This window comes from Perca fluviatilis, chromosome 1 (assembly GCF_010015445.1).
Source record: "Perca fluviatilis chromosome 1, GENO_Pfluv_1.0, whole genome shotgun sequence".
Lineage (NCBI taxonomy): Eukaryota > Metazoa > Chordata > Actinopteri > Perciformes > Percidae > Perca > Perca fluviatilis.
Genome location: NC_053112.1, coordinates 46844170 through 46861530, shown reverse-complemented (window position 1 = coordinate 46861530; position 17361 = coordinate 46844170). Strand labels below are relative to the sequence as shown.

Genomic DNA, 17361 nt, shown 5'->3' with positions numbered 1-17361 from the left:
AGTGTCTTTCAAGGCTATTTCTACCATGCTGTGTCTTCGTGTTTTATCAGACTTGGTCAATTAACTTGACCGGTCATCTCATCTGCTTCTCTTAGTCAATGGGATCTGCTCTTGAAAACCACCTATTTCATCTTGACTTTCAGACACATTCCCGCAGTTTACAGCTTGCCAGGGATTCAATTTGTGTCACAGAAATGTACCATGCATTCTGAACCTGATCAGTGGGTGAGATGTGACTCTCTGCCTCCTGAAAGAAGACCTTTGACTGCCTTGCAATAGCTGCGAGAATCATCCTTGTCAGTCTGAATTGCAACGAGGGGTAAGAGGTTTGAAAGGAAGCAGATAATATAAACACCATGACCAGCAGTTGAATCCTTGAGCCTGAAATTCTGCAGTCAGAGGGTTCTCCGTAAACTCCATCCAGCAAACTTGACTTTTTCAGATATTCTAAAGTAAATGTAACTCTTCCTCTCATACTCATACTTATTACTCTGAGTATATAAATAATCACCAAAAAAAAAAAGGCCCCCCCCCCAAACCCGCGCAAAAAACCCACCCCCCCCACAAAAAACAAAAACAACAAACAAAAAAAAAAAAAAAAAAAAAAAAAAAAAAAAAAAAGCTGTACAGTAATATATAATTAACCCCCCAAAAACCCCCCCCCCCCAAAAAAAAAAATCACCAGCTGTAGCAGAAAATACAGCGCACCGATATTGATGGTATGAAGAGATAGGGGCACTGCAGTATAAAGTACATATGTACACAGTCATATGCAGTTTAAAAGTCAGGGCTTTGAATCTGATAGCTTCTACTGTCAATGACTGATTGTTAAAGATATAGTTTGACATTTTGAGAAATATGATTCTTTGGCGTCTTGCCAAGAGTTACCGTATTTTCCGGACTATAACTCGCTGCGGAGTATAAATCGCATCAGTCAAAAAATGCGTCATGAAGAGGAAAAAAACATATATAAGTCGCACCGGAATATAAGTCGCATTTATTTAGAAATTTATTTCACAAAATCCAAGACCAAAATCAGCAATCTGTCAACTATACAATAGCACAAAGAACAACAGGCTGAATACGGTAGGTGTCCGGTATGTTAACGTAACACATTAACAGTTATTGAACTATACAATAGCACACAGAACAACTACCAGGGCGTGGAGACGTAACTGCACCGTTGACAAGCCCCTCCCGGCAGCACGCATCCATCTGTGGACTAGCTAGTTCCTCCACCTCTGGCCATCTTGCTTTCAGCCCGTGATTAGCCGATTAGCTTTCTTTGTTTTCTTCATTGCAGTAAGAGTAACCTGTTCGCCAGTCTCCCTCACAAGTTTCTCCCTCATTTCAAACTCTTTCTGCTGCTCCATTACCGTTTTCGGCTGCATATTTTACTACCTGCAGTTTATCTTTTTTCTTTCTCAGTTGTCTTTAGGAGCAGTATTCTAGTTGTCACAAGCCTAGAGCGCCCTCTCGCGGCTGTAGACGGTAATGTTTTCAGTATGAATTAACATTTAAAAACATGTTAAATTATATATATTTTGATATATAAGTCGCACCTAACTATAAGTCGCAGGACCAGCCAAAGTAGGAAAAAAAGTGTGACTTATAGTCCGGAAAATACGGTATATGAAAAGATCAATACCACTCTCATGTTTGTGCATTAAGTATGGCGCCAGGAGGCATACATTTCCAGGATAAAGCCTGATATCCCAGGCTTTGCACCTCACATATTGCTCTGTGTGTAGTCATTCTCAAAATCCCTTTGCTACGGGAACAACAACCTTCGAGCTAGCAAGCTACACGCTGAAAATGGCAGGTTTTGAAGACAATTTGGATCGTGCAACAAGGCAGGCCTGCTTGGTTCTTTCGAGGAATGATTGTAAAGATTTACAAATATATGATATAATATATTACGAATATGTTTATGGCATTTGCTGTGGACGAAGTACACACGACGACACACTGGCAAGAGCAAATGACGTTTAACCATGTATCCAGCTAATTGTGTAGCTAACTGTATTGTGTGAACAATATTAAGATATTAAACTGCGAACTGTGCAAATTTTTCCACCAAAACAAGTTCAGAGCTTAGCGCCGCCCAAGACCATTGTGATTGGTTTAAAGAAATGCAAACAATCCAGAGCATTTTTTTCTCCTATCCCAGAATGTATCAGACCTTACTCCACAGCGCTGTGGAGATAGGTCTGGCAATGCGAGACAAAGTGTAGCGTAAAGAAAGAAGCAGGGGGAAACAGCCAATCTGGCTCTTGTTGCATAGGTTTTGCGGCGTGCACTAGGTAGCAGCAAAGTACCATTATTTGTTATCTGCCCATTCAAAGACTTGGTATCTCCATCTGACTGCTAGCATTCTGCCACGCTACAGTCGTCTTGCCAAGTTGGCGGTATGACTTTAACATGGTGTACACTTTTGAGAACTCTGAAACCCAGAGAAGGAGCAATTAGCTTTCAGGTTACATCAAACGTAGCTGTCGTTTCATTAGACGTGCATTGAAAGGTCACCAAAAAATGTGGTCAAAGTTGGAAAATGATTGAACTTCAATCACAACAACTAAGTGTAAAAGCCAGAGGCAGCACTAGGTTTGGCGTGCTCACTGAGCCTGTCTAAAGGCGTTGACTATGCTTTAAACAAAGTACTGGAATATCAGCTCATTGAACAGTATCTGAAAACCCCTGCCCCCCACCATCTTTCAGAAGTTGGAATTGGAAGGGTGTGCCCGATAAGTTTTGTAACTTTTCAAAATCAACATCCTGATAAGCATGACTTTTTCACACAACTGTTTTCCATCACTTTTTGTGTGTACAATCGTGTCCAACGCCAAGTGTATGCTATAATCCCCATTTGTACTATGGGCACGCCATGAATTACTACAACTACTATTATTTCTAGTCATAGTTCCATTATTTTTATTGTGACTATAATTGCCACTGTTCATCACACCCCCAACCGGCACCGTCAGACACCGCTTACCAAGAGCCTGGGTCTGTCCCAGGTTTCTTCCTAAAAGGGAGTTTTTACTCTCCACTGTCAAACTAAATGCTTGCTCTTGGGGGAATTATTGGAATTGTTGGGTCTTTGTAAATTATAGTGTGGTCTAGACCTACTCTATCTGTAAAGTGTCTCGGGATAACTCTTGTTATGATTTGATACTATGAATAATTGAATTGAATTGAATCTAAAATGAAAACAAACCATCCATAAACCACCAGTCTCCTGCAAGAGGTCCTCTACAATCCACCCTGTGAGTTCATTTATGTGTACAGCATGAAACAAATTCTCCCCACTTTACTGTAAATTGAAGGGGCCACACATTGAGTGGGCTGTGAAAGTCACATGTGGAAATAAAGTCATTGGACGATTGAAAAAGAATTTAAGAGGGAGAAACAGAAAGGAGTGAGTAATAGGAATGACACTGTCAGGAGCACCTAAGGGCACTTGCTGAAATAAAGTGTGCATACCTGAGGCCTCACAGGCTTGGCTGAGATCGCCCCGACGTATTACCCACAAAGTTTTTTTGTCAGGAGCCTGCAGGAATACTCTGACTACTCTACAGACAGTTTTACAGCATACACCTTTAAACTAAAGGAAATAATGACTTATTTGTGTGCGTTTTACATGGAATTTTTGCTTCTAGAAAAAGAGCGGGACTGGGAACCTAGTTTGTTTTTGTCTAGCTTGCCTGATGGCAAGTAAACGCTGCTCGTTGGAGCGTAACAGCGTCCGCCTGCCTGATCACTCCCAGGCACGTACCCGAAGGATCGCTTAGCCCACACAGTGGCTTTGCTTGTTTCTTCCAAATTTTTTTTTTTTTATTCTCTCCTCTTAGCAGGATGTGTTAAGTAACAGGTCTGAAAGCACACAGATTAGACGCCGCTCGTGTTGCAATGGGATGTTCACAACCTGATTTGGTAGCTTACATTGTAATTAAAGTGTTACACAGGACGAGTGTGGCCAACACACAAGGTGCATGTGAGCAGTGGAGGGAGAGAAGGGAGACGAGGCAGAGAGAAACATGGACACCGATTTAAGAAAATAAAAGCACAACAGATGGAGAACTGGGAAATAAAGGCCTTTTATAAATGCATCTATAAATGTGACTAAATCCACTTATAGAGATGTTACATCACCTACACCTAAGGCCCATATGGCCCCACAAATGGCTCAAGAGTGTTGGATTATGTAAATGTATCATCTATAATAAATATCTAGAGTAGTTAAGATTCAGATTTTCCCATTTTTCCCCCTTTTTTTTTTAAAAAGATGAAGATAGCAGTTAAAGCACCTGCATTTTGTACATCTAAAAAAAATTGTCTGCGTCCAAAATCTGTTGTTTGCTGTAAGAAAAGAAAACTGGGGATTAATTTAGATTAGAGCTCCTTGCAACAAGAAAGAGCTCAGACAAGTAATACATGTAGAAAGTAGGGCTGCTCGATTATGGGAAAAATATATAATATATATATATTATATATATATATATAATATATAATCACGATTATTTCGGTCAATATTGAACTCACGATAATTTAACACGATTACTCGCTGACTTCTGGAAAGATGTTGCAATTATTGTACTTAAACAGTGGAAAAAGTCAAATAAATCAACAGTAAAAAAAAACTTTGAACTTTGCCGTAATACTTTTCCTATTGAAACTTTATTTTTTCATTAAGAACACAAAAGAGAAAATAAGAGTTTACTTGCAAAACATAATGAGCTAAATAATTGTTTTTCTCGATTATTCTGTTTTTGTGATCATTGGGAGCCGCAAATCATAATCACGATTACATTTTGATTAATTGCACAGCCCTAGTAGAAAGTGATGAGAAAATGTAAAAAAACTCAAATAAATTAGGTGTATAAATAAGCATATTTAAAATAACTAAACAACATCATCTCTAGAGTGTTTGCGCTACAACTAGTATTTTGGAAATCCACTAAAGTGAAAACCTTTAGACCACATTACATTAGAAATTGATTTAATCTCAAACAGTTGTGTGAATTTGCTCTGTGCTACTCAAGCGTGTTACTTGAAGGCAAACAGGAATGCTACATGAAGGATACCCAAGTGATACGAATTCCGCATGTTCATGACGCGCCATTTGGGTCGCCTGCTGCTAATTTGTGTCTATTCGTGTCTTTTTGTAAAATCACTTGCCGTTACTCAAGCGAGTTACTTGTGTTACAGTAAATCTCTTCACGTTACGAATTCCGCATGTTTGCGTCGTGGCATTCTGCTTCGGCATGCTAGCATACTTAAGTTTAGCAGGAATATAATTGACCATGTTAACCATCAAAGTTTATTAAGCACGTTAGCATACTAACATTTGCTCATTACCACAAAACACGAAGTACATCTGAGGTTGATGTGGAATTGTGTTGCTGGCATTTTGGTCATAAACCAAAGTATTGGACAAACTGGAACAAATTGAATGGCAATCCATCTTTGACTTGTTGAGATATTTCAGTCTGGACCAAAGTGGTGGACCAACTGAGAATCCAAAAACACCCCAAATCCTGTGTTTACCAGATATATGCTCATAAGCTTCTTGGAAATAAATCATTCAGCATGAAAAAGCATAATAAAAATGAATTATCGACTTAAGAATGTTTTGTCGACTAAGACCTAAACTAAAAGGGGGGGCAGCATACACTGTATATCAGAGGGTGAGAAGTGCTGTCTTCGAACCTAATCACATTCCCCTGCTGCACAATTGTTATCAATTTAGCATGTCTGTTCTAAATGGCATGTTTGATTTCTGCCATCTTGGATGAGCAGGTTGTAAATGTGTTAAATTTATCGCTCGTCCTACAAATGCGTGTTGCGTTGCCAGCCCTCAAATGTCTGAAAATGAGCCGATTATGAAGGCTTGATGGTGTAGACAGCAGAGATGTGACTTTGGTGAAACACATCTGGGGTTGGCGGTAAATTGGGCGTTGCCATGGCTATCAGAATGCATACACAACCAGGAATAGATGCCCTAAACACCTAGAGAGGTAGTGTGAGACTGTGAACTGAGACAGCACGTGTGAGCGAGATTCTCACAACACTTCAAAGAGCGTCATGTGATCGACTCTTCATTAATTGGTGACAAAATCTTTTGATATATTTGTTCTTTGTGTGTGTGTGTGTGTGTGTGTGTGTGTGTGTGTGTGTGTGTGTGTGCATGCGTGCGAGAGAAACTGAGACACTACTGTTGTGTTTGTAAGGTTTAATTTTATAATTTATCTGCTTCTGTTTGATTTTTTTTGGACAAAATCTTTTGATATATTACTGTCTGTGTGTGTGTGTGTGTGTGTGTGTGTGTGTGTGTGTGTGTTTGTGTGTGTGTGCGCGAGCGTGAGACACTACTGTTGTGTCTGTATGGCTTACGTGCTTCTGTTTGTTTTTTTCTGGACATATTCCAGCATGACATGTCCTACGTGTCTGGAAGCATCTAATCTCAAGTGCTAACTTCTTAGACTGATAGACAATATGTCAGCCTGAATCCATCAGCGTGACAGAGCAAAGTACTAAATGCCTGACATTTCCTAATGTAAATGATACTGTCCCAGCTGTGCATGTTGCATGGTGCATGTGAGCAATATGCCACAGGCCCCATGGTGAGGCTGCTCTTTGCCTGTAACCTTTTTCTCTGAATCTCAATGCTGCTCTGCCAGTACCAAGGACTCAGCAGGTATTTCTTTGTTCAGTTGTATCTCTCTCTCTAGCTCTCGCTCTCGCTCTCTCTCTCTGTTTCCATAATTTGTAGATGGGAATTGGTTGTAACTAGGGATGGGTATCATTAGGGCTGTTTGATTATGGAAAGTAGAGATGTTCCGATACTGCCTAAAACGCTGGTATCGGTATCGGGAAGTACTGGAGTTTATGCACCGATCCGATACCACGTAATAAAGCCCTAAAGAAAATCTATGTTAAAGTAGTTTATTTATGTTCTTTTTCCATTATAACTGACCATCAAACTGGATAATAAAAGAAAGTTCTACGGCATTCATTGTTTGTATTTGTTCATGTTTCACAAAGAGGTTAACCTGACCAGACAAAGATAGAAATCATATCACATCCATACAGGGATAGTAGTATACAGCTGTTAAAATATAATAAAATATATGACACACTGGGATCGGATCAGTACTCGGTATCGGCCGATACGCAAGTTCAGGTATCGGAATCGGTAAAATGGTATCGGGCCATCTCTAATGGAAAGAAAATCATAATCGCAATTATTTTGGTCAATACTGAACTTCAAAAACAGTAAAACAGTTAAACAAATCAACGGTTAAAATGACTTAAAAATTGTGAAATTTCCCTTAAGACTTTTCCTGTTGAACTTTTTTGAATTCCCCTTCAGAACGCAGGGCAAAAAAAGAGTTGACTTGTTTTTCGATTACATTGTTTTTGTGATCGTTTGGAGCCAAAATCAAAATCTCCGGCCCTTTGCTGCATGTCATGCATTTTTCTCTCTCTCTCTCTCTCTCTCTCTCTCTCTCTCCCCTTTCATATTTTCTTCTGTCCTGTGGAATTAAAGGCCTAAAATGCCCCAAAAAATTATCTTAAAAAAAAAATCTAAATTTGGAAAATCTGGACCTTATCATTACTCCAATTTTTACCCGTTGCCCTTTAGAACTGGGTTTCGGGGGCATCCCTAGTTGTAACAGTTGTCGTGTTAGATTGCGTGCGTGCGTGCGTGCGTGTGTATTTGCAATCGTAGTACGGGTCGTCCTGTATTTGCTGTACTCCTGTGGCCAATGTTTCATGAGTCATAATTATAACCTCCAATCCAATCTGACATCCAGGCTCCCAGTAATGTGGGATGTTTAAAAGACAAGCTCTGTAAATGCCTGAAAGGTTAAATATTAAGAGCAGCGAAGCCCTTATCTGTATCCTTTTCTCTTTAGCTCCGTGGCATGTTGTTGACTCATCTGTTTATTTATACAGCGGCTCAGATTGTAAGGACCGAGGACATCTGTTCCTGCTTATAGCAGCATCTCTGCATATTTAATGTCTGATCCTCTATTCTCGCACGCCTCGAGTTAGTTGTTTGCGTCAACTGAAAGAATAGGGGCAAATTTGTTCATAGTTACACAAGGAGCATCTATTCGCACCACAAAATCAAACAGGGCTGCTCAATAATAATGTTTTCAGGGTGAACCCAAATTGGCTGAAGCAGAGAAGTCAAAAAAATAATTGTGGGAAAGAAAAAAATATTTTTTTTTGCCTCCACTGTAAGGTCACTTTCTGTTGTGAGCTCCAGTAGTTTGTCAATCCCACAGAAACACCTGAGGCACAGGATGGAGTTTCAGTCAGAGGCGGAGAAGTGGAGGGCATGGGAGCCGGCGATACGTGTTTGACTGTAATTGGCTTTGTTACAGACGGGGCTAAGTGGTGAGGGTGTAACGTCGAGCTGTGCAGTCGTGAAACAGTCCCGACATTGACTCACGGAAAGCAGTTTGAGGACAAACGACGTGCTCTTTTTTCAGGGCAGCAGATTTTGCAGACATTTGTATCCATTTCATTGCCTTTGATTCTTAGTCCGTGCTAATTATATTTGGACTCTGAGGAAGAAGCCGTCGTGTCGAGACATATCAGCACTCGCAGCAAATGAATACATTTGAACTGTGCTCCAGTGACTTTTCTGCCCAAAGACTTTCTTCTTCCCATGTTCATTACAGTTTAAAGCAACAATCCAAATTGCATTTAGGCGTGGGCCGGTATGAGATTCTGACGGTATGATAACCTTCAGCCAAAATATCACAGTTTCACAGTATTACGGTATTGCAATTACAGCTTTAAAATGTATTATTTTGAAATGTCAGGGTAAAAAACAACTTGCTTTCCATTGAACACAATGGTATTTCATTTTTAAACACACTGCATAGTTACAGCTACAGGGATTTCTAAACTGCACTTTCTGTCCTTGACGACTCATAAAGTACAGCTCATACAGCAGGAACGCTATGACGGCGAAACCATGATTTACCTTCAAACCGGTAACCAGCCCATGCCTATTTTGCATTTAGGCTTAGATTATCACTGGGGTACAATATAGAGCATGTATGCTCAGATTCAACACAAGTAAAAGCTTTCTTCTTTTGTTCTCCTACATAAAGTATTTGTTGTCGCTGAAGAATGCAAAAAAATGCTGCATAAAAGGCAGCTGGTTAAATAAGAAATGAAATGTGATGGACCGTGCGGATGACACGGCACAGAATGACACATTCAACAGAACTGCCAGCCACAATGTAGATGACGACACACTGCACTATGCTGTCTCCTCTGGGACTCAGGCAGAGATTTCTGCAAAATTAAAGTTCAAATAATTTGGCATTACAGTACGACATGACATCGCTGTCTGGACTGTAATGCCAACTTCCCTCCTTTTCTCCTATTTTGTGGAGGACATAATGAAAGCCAGGAGTTGTGAAGCCGCTGAAGATGTATGACAGAGGGGAGGACACGTCTGCCTGTGAGAGCTGTATAATGTATATCTTTGGATTTTGGACTGTTGGATTGGACAAAAACGTGTTAAATACTGTTTGTTTAACATGTGGCCCTCAGCTTTTGGGTATGTATGATTTTGTACGAGCTACACAAATGGGCCTCATGCAGGAAGTGATATACAGATATCAACAATGTGTTCCTTATTTTTTTTTGGTAGTACACACTGATTTCTGGGATTCTCCAATGTTTTCTTATGTATGCTCTTCTCTTAGCTAAGAGAACATTTTTGAGTGGAGGCCAAGGTAAAAAAAAAAAACATATTTGGGGGTGGGAGGGCCTAGAGCAGATAACAAATAAATAACTCAAAAAGCTTAAAGTGATGGTTCGGAGTAATTTCACCCTAGGGTCCTTTGCACCACGACCTCGAGCCAAACACCCCCCCAGAAGCTTTTTTCACCTGGGTCAAACATTGGGAGAGTTAGCGTTATCAGCTGAACAGCTTAGCGCAGGCGCTAATGGATCCAAGACTGTCTCTTAACATTACCCCACTAATAATGCCCGAAATGATACCAAACTTCTACACTAGTACAAATGCTGCTACTGCTACCAGCAGTAAGATGGGTGCTTAGGGACGTCTACAAATTACAACAACAAAAAGAGATACAACAAAACTATTTATTAATTTAACTTTTTTTTTTTAAAGTGCTGTAGTATAACTAGCAGGAGACAAGTTATAATTGAGGTAAGTTTGGAGACACTACCTTATTTAATCATTAAATTAAATATTTTTGTTGCATCTCTTTTCGGTGTTGTAACTGTAGACGTCTCTAAGCACTCGTCTTACTGGCCGGTAGCGCTAGCAGCAAAGAGCAGAGAGCAAAAGCCAGCAGGCAAGTGTTATTTAAATCAACTCCTGGTGTACTTACAAACTTTCTAATCCATCGTTTTATGAGTGCATAACCTATTTGTACCAGTGTAGAAGTTTGGTATCATTTCGGGCATTATTAGTGGGGTAATGTAAATGTAAAACTCTTGGATCCATTAGCGCCTGCACTAATCTATTCAGCTGATAACGCTAACTCTCCCAATGTTCGACCCAAGTGAAAAAAGCTTCTGGGGTGTTGTCTGGCTCGAGGTCGTGGTGCAAAGAACCATCACTTTAAAGACTAAACTTTTGATGCTCACATTGATTTTACCTTCATTCAGCTTAGGTGGTGCCCAAAATGGCTAGGCTACTGCGTCTAAGCCTTGTAATGGTGGGGAAAACCCTGCACAGTCCACAAATTATTTGTCCAATAAAAGAAAACATTTGTTTTTAATTTGAGGAACATAAAAAGCAAATTTAAATTGTTATATGTTTTAAATGTTTTATAATGATTGTACTATCATTTCCTGTAACGCCAGTACTGACACTCTGGAAAATCACTACTGCAAGAGTTCTTCTTTTTTGGTGCCATCTCTCCACTTCTTGGGCATGTCCCAGAGTATTTGCACACGGCACAACACCTGCCCTTAAATACTGCTGTGGCTTGAAGAGATACAGCTATGGCTGAAAGTTACACAAAATCTCACAAAATCTAGTCTAATATAATAAAATAATTTTTTGGAACTTTCACCCAGGAAACACATGTTCGTTCCTCGGGATTGTTTTTATCCAAACCGTGATCTTTTTTCCTAAACTTAACTAGTCGTTTTGGTGCCTAAACTTAAAGGGATACACCACCATTTGTTGAAATAGGGCTTATCGCGGTCTCCCCTAGCTGTAGATCGGTGGGCCAACGCATTTTTTGTGCATGCATTGTTTTAGTCCGGTGCAACACCGTCAGCGCCACCGCTAGTTAGCTTAGCGTAGTGAATGGAATCCTATGTTGCCGGTTAGCATGTTGTGAGTAAAAGTGAGCCAACAAAAGACAAAAAAACAACCTAATTACTTGAACTGAAACAAAAAATGCGTTGGCCCACGGTGGCGTATTCCTTTAACTGCCGTGGCCGTAGGTGTATCCCTTCTAGCCACAACCCTTAAAGGTGCAATATGTAATACTGACAACTAGTGTTTAAAATAGTTACTGCAGTGCAAATTCAAAATACTGGAGAGAGTCGTCTCCCCCGGCCCCTCCTCCCCAGACTCAAAGTTCACGGAGGTTGCCAGGCTGAGACCGCAGCATTCACAACAATGTTGCCAGACGCTTGTCTCACATAGCCAGACATTACTCCACAACACAGTGGAGTAGCTAACGTTAGATGCTGGCTATATTGACAGTCAAAGAAGCCCATGCTCACACGGAGCTCTGTACCCAACTGACAGACACACTTCCTTGGCTTAGAGTTACGGTAGGAACCGCTAAAAATAACACAACCTCGCCGTCCTCTCCACCCGAAGGACAGACACACTTCCTTGGCTAATAATTACGGTGGGAATCGCTAAAAAATAGCACTACCTTGCCGTCCTCTCCACCCGACTGAACACACTTTATTGGCTTAGAATTACAGCAACAATCGCTAAACACACTGCAAACTCACGGTCCTCTCTTCCCGATTTACAGCCCCCCAACTCTCTTGGCTTAAAATAACTCACCGTTGTCGGCTACAGCCGCCAAACAGGCTACACATTGTAAACAACCGTGGCCTGCTTGCCTGGTCCTCCGGTAACGTTAGCTAGCAGTTAGCAGGGTTAGCATGGCGGCGTTAGCCAGGACCAGTCGGGATCACTTTACTGGCTGGTTCTCAATTGTTTTTGCGAGTAACCAACTCGGGTACTCTAGCTATATAATTCAATGTGAGTACACAAATGTTGAAATGACATAAAATGCCCGTCCCTTGTAGCTGTGATAAATTAGCCTGAAGCTAATGCTTACCTGTTCAGAAGGAAATTAGCGAACTCTGCGTCCTTTTGGGCTCTAAGCTGTCTCCGTCTTTCAAATACAGCTCCAATATTTACCCGTGGTTTGTAACGTCTCTGGTCACGCAACTGTTAGAAACATGTTTCAGGTCGGGTAGAATCTATCTCTGCTGATCCCGTTCGTTTGTTTGCTGCTTTCATGGCTGTACTACCGTTACAGCTGTAGCGCGCTGGGTTTACCTTTTTACAGGTATATCTGGCAACCCGGCCTGGCTGTCAAACTGGGCCGTTGATAACGACACACAGGCCAAAACACAAAATTCCATCACGGAACGGAAATTTCAAAATGAGAAAATACTGACATTAGCAATGTATTTCAACTTAGCATGTTTCCTTAATATCTGATGACGCATTGGGGTCACTTTTGGATTTATTACAGTAAATATATTATATATTGGACCTTTAAATTCTGGCATTACCTAATAATCAACAATAAAATTTATCATTCAGCACACCTGGATAACAGCAGATTCAGATGGTTAAGAACAGTGGCGCATCAGGAGTTGACGTCTCTTGTAATTTTTTTATCTTAACAGAAATAAATACAAGAGAAATGCGGGAGAATGTTGCTGCATTAAGGCCAATTGCTACATACACAGGTAGGTACCACATTAGTATTGCTGTCTGACAGCCAGCCTTAGTGCAGCTGCTGTAAGGGATGTGATTGGGATATGTGCTCCACTCTCGTGTTGAACAACCTGCTCCATGGAGTCTGCAGCTCATGTAAATGTGCTGCCACGCTGACAAAACCCCCGAACTTCCCGTTCCCGCCATTACAGAACATGAAAGGATCTCAGGCCAACGAGCAAAGAGGCGAAGAAGAGAGGCCGCTCTGCAGCTCCAAAGTTTGCAGGCGCTTCAGGCCGGCGGCACAGGGAGCCTGGCTTCAGAAAAGGAAGGAGGAAGGCTGAAAATGCTTAACCTCTCCCACAACCTACAGCGCTACTCGAAAATCCTGCCCTCTGGTCAGAGATGCTCCGTGCTCAACACGAACACCAAATTCAGTTACAACGCTGAAGTTGGCTTCCGATTCACAGCATCTCTGATTCAGCAGGGGAACATAATTTACATTGCTGAGTGACTGATCCTCTTACTGTCAGTCATTAAGGTAAATTACTATGTCTAAAACACACTTTTAGATTTGTGAACGCTTTATTGTCTTTATGAGAAGGCAATGAAGGGCAATTTCACAACTTTTTTTCATATGTAGACCACATTAGACCAGGTCCGGATGCAAAACCACTACACCTAGACTTGTCAAATCTGGACCAATTATCCCAGAGAGGCTAAAAAAAAATATTCTTAAAAAACACAGTTTCAGATTTGTGAAAAGCTTTATTCTATTTGTGAAAATGTAATAAAAAGGAAGTTTCCCTGTTTTTCTCTTCATGTGTAGACCACATTGGACCAGGTCCAGATCCAAAACCACTATTTATTTATAATTTAGTCCAGATTTGATAAATCTAGGTATGGTGGTTTTCAATGTGAACCTTGTTCAAAGTTGTCATCATGTGAAAAAAAATAAAATTGTGAAATCTCCCTTCATTGGATTTTCACTAATAGAATGTTTAAGAATCTTTAGCCTCTCTGGGAATATTTCGTTCTCATAAAGACAATAAAGCTTTCGCAAATTTAAAAAAGTATGTTTTATACACAATTAATAATTTACCTTAATGACTAGCACAGGATCAGTCCCTCAGCAATGTAAATTATGTTTTGTCGTAATTCAGTTGCTCATACTGAAGAAGCTCCTGATATAAAGCCTCCCCACCCAAACTCCAATAAAAGCCCTGACTAGACCAAAGGTGCATGCATGTTTAGGTCTAAGGGTTAAGTAAAAGGTCTAGGTTTAGTGTTTAACCGCTGCTGTTGAAAACATACTGTAGATGTGCGAAAATGCTTAAGTGAGAGACAGATGTCTGGCAGCAGGTGACAATTTCATCAGTGTGCCTTTCTCTTTTTGGACTCTCTCCCCTTTTTTCTCTCTCTCTCTCTCTCTCTTGCGCACACACGCACGCACGCGCGCGCGCACACACACACACACACACACACACATCTCAAAGGGCGCATCAGACAGGGATTTGGTACCCTGTGTACACAGCCCACATAAGGAATCCTCCGTGGATTGGCGCATATGGCCGGTGATGCTTAAAGGTGGACATGAGAAGTCACTTACGCTGCTGTTATGGCCGGACCAGTGCACCATAGCCTGGTTGTGAGATGAATCCCCGGTCAAGGCGAACGTTGAACTGTTAAGTTTGAGCTCCTCGTGCCTCGGAGCGGCGGCTCTCCGCGGCTCATCACCGCTCCAGCGCGGCACTCTCCGGCCAGCCGCCGGGCGCGTGCCCTCTCCCGGGTCTCGACTCCGGGCTGAACCGGGGGATCTGGTCTTCTCATCATCACTGTTCCTCCTGGCGCGCTTTCCGTACCGGGCGCCAGGAGTCAACCCCTCGCCGGCGCTGCCCTCCTGCTGACTACTCATTTTAACATTGGAAACTTTCATCTTTGCTAACTCGCGCGCCCCGATTTCACCTTTAGCGTGCAGGTTGTCCGTATTCCGTTCCAGACTCGGCTCCGTGCGTTCCGCCTGGTCTGGAGCGCACTTAACGAACCCGGCAGCGCAACGAGGCCGCCGACTTTCGGCACTTGCAGCCGCGGCTCTCCCTGCCCCGTCTCCGTGTCCTAAAACTTCTCCCTTTAACCCTGTTGCGGACTCACTCGTGTCGAATTTCAGCAGTAATTCTTGCGCACGCCACTTATTCCCAGGCTGGCATGACCTGCAAGTTATCTCAGCTTTGGCGGCATGAAAGAAGCAGAGCATCATCAAAATCACAAACCAAAACGCACCGTGCCACTTCGGGCAAAATATGACCTCCCTCTCCATTGCTGGCGGCAGAGAAGGATGCTGAGGATGCAAGAAGTCCTTTCCCCCCCACACTCTTCTCTCTTCCTTCCCCGGGTTGTAAAACTGCCCTCTCGGCTGTGGAAGAGGAAGTGCTGCGCGAGATGTGGCGTTGCTCAAATGCCGTGTTGTAAAAAGTGGTCCAAGTTGAAGGATTTGATCAAATGAAGCCCCGCGCGCATGGGGGGAGGAGCTGAGGATCCAGACTGGGAGATGGAGGATAATGTTGGACTGACTTTCCCCATATTTGTTATTTTCCACCATATGGTCGGCTATAATTAAAGCAGTCAGTAATATAGTCATTTTGTCCTGCTGCTCTTTTATTTCTCCCCACAGCCATATTTTCTCAGAAGCTATTCCTGGTATAGTTTTTTTTTTTTTTTCTTTCTCCTGATGCAGATTTTGTCACCAGCCTCCCTTCAGGGAAAGTAAATCGCGTAATTTAGCAAATGAAACTGGATCATTTTGCCTATGATGATCCTGTTTGGATTCAAATCATTTTCGGGCTGAACAGGGTTTCCAGTTATTGGTACTTATTAACATGTTTCCAACTGAGTGCAGTGTCAGGGATGGTAGCTTCTATGACTTATTAAACAGCAATAAAGAATTCAACAGCCAACAAAGCAACATGAGGTTTTTGCACAACACACCTCTATCTGCATGTATTTTACAACTGATCCTCCATCGCTCCAGTATGGAAGGAGATTTGGGGCCAATGTCAAAAAATGGAATTGAGTTCTGACTTTAAACTTTAATGTCAGAATGCAGACACGATAAATGCAAAGCCAGTATACCATCCTGGAGTACGGTAGAGGATTAGAGCCGCACGTGTAAAAAAAAATTATTTGAGTTTAAATTGTCTATATACATTGTCTATATGTAACTGTGTAGTCTATATCCACGACATTCCACTTCCGGGATTGCTCCGGTGCCGCAGGAAATTCCGCTGGATGCATGTCCCCTTCCTCTTTCTTTGTGTTGGCGTTCTAACCTCCGGTGGATTTGTGAGGACTATGGTTAACTGCTCCTCAGATCTCTGCAGGGTAAATCCAGACAGCTAGCTAGACTATCTGTCCAATCGGAGTTTTCTCTTGCACGACTAAAACTACTTTTGAACGTACACGTTTTCCACCAAAACAAGTTCCTTCCCAACGCTATTTTGCAGCGGCTCCGTGCAGCACTTAGCGCCGCCCAAGGCGATTGTGATTGGTTTAAAAGAAATGCCAATAAACCATAGCACGTTTTTTCTCACATCCCGGAATGCTGTGTGGACTAGCCAGAGCTTCCTCTGCAGCGCTGTGGAGGAAGGTCTGACAATGCGAGACTAACTGAGTGTAAGTGGTTGAAACAAGCAGCCGGAAGTTCATCTCTGGGATATATCAGCCCCGCAGCTCTCCATGTCTAACAACTGGAGGTTATGGTGATTGCTGATGAACACAAAGAGATATACAAAATGGTCACAACTACTACACCAGCTGGCTGCTTTCTAGTTCACAGCCGCGGATGCTGCCGAGAGGGAATTAAAATGGGCAGATTGTGCCTCGAGAGGTGATTCATTTCACTACAAGGAAAACTATCTATAGGCTATATTACAAATGAAGATTATAAAGGATTATAGAAATAGAATGGCATACATCCTGTTAAAAGCTGCTTGGACAAATGTTTCCTGTTAACACATGTTGCGTCATGTGTTCTGAAGTGTGCTGAATATATACCCGGTGGTTTTGAGACAGTCATATGTTTGTATAATGACCCATCTGTGGGGATTAGAGCTCAATACTGCTCACTCAGCCGCAGCCATTCTCCCTCTGCTGTTCCAGCATGGATCTGTTTCCTGAGGGTGAATCTACCATGATCCTACCTTCATTGTATGCATGTTTTTAATTAACATGAGACCATATGAATTACATGAAAATTAGGTTATTCATGGAGAAAACTGCATCCTATTGCTTTGAAAATGTTTGTTTTTTGTAATTGGTGTTTTATTATTATGACCATTAATAATAATAATAATAATAATAAGTTTATTTGATATAGCACTTTTCACAGACAGAATCACAAAGTGCTTCACAAGATAAAAATTTGTACAAAACATAGT

General features: G+C 41.7%; 1 protein-coding gene across 5 annotated transcripts in view; it reads right to left on the bottom strand.

Moving 5' to 3' along the window:
• Positions 1-15514, bottom strand: part of LOC120564084 (VPS10 domain-containing receptor SorCS1) — a 279471-nt gene extending 263957 nt beyond the window's left edge. For all 5 annotated transcript variants that reach the window (XR_005640059.1, XR_005640058.1, XM_039808768.1 and 2 more), the window contains exon 1: positions 14538-15514. Coding sequence is in view for 3 of the 5 variants with exons in the window: in XM_039808768.1 (XP_039664702.1) it covers positions 14538-15245 (708 nt within the window). In the remaining 2 variants the exon portion in view is untranslated. The remainder of the gene's footprint in view (positions 1-14537) is intronic.
• Positions 15515-17361: the final 1847 nt, after the last annotated feature.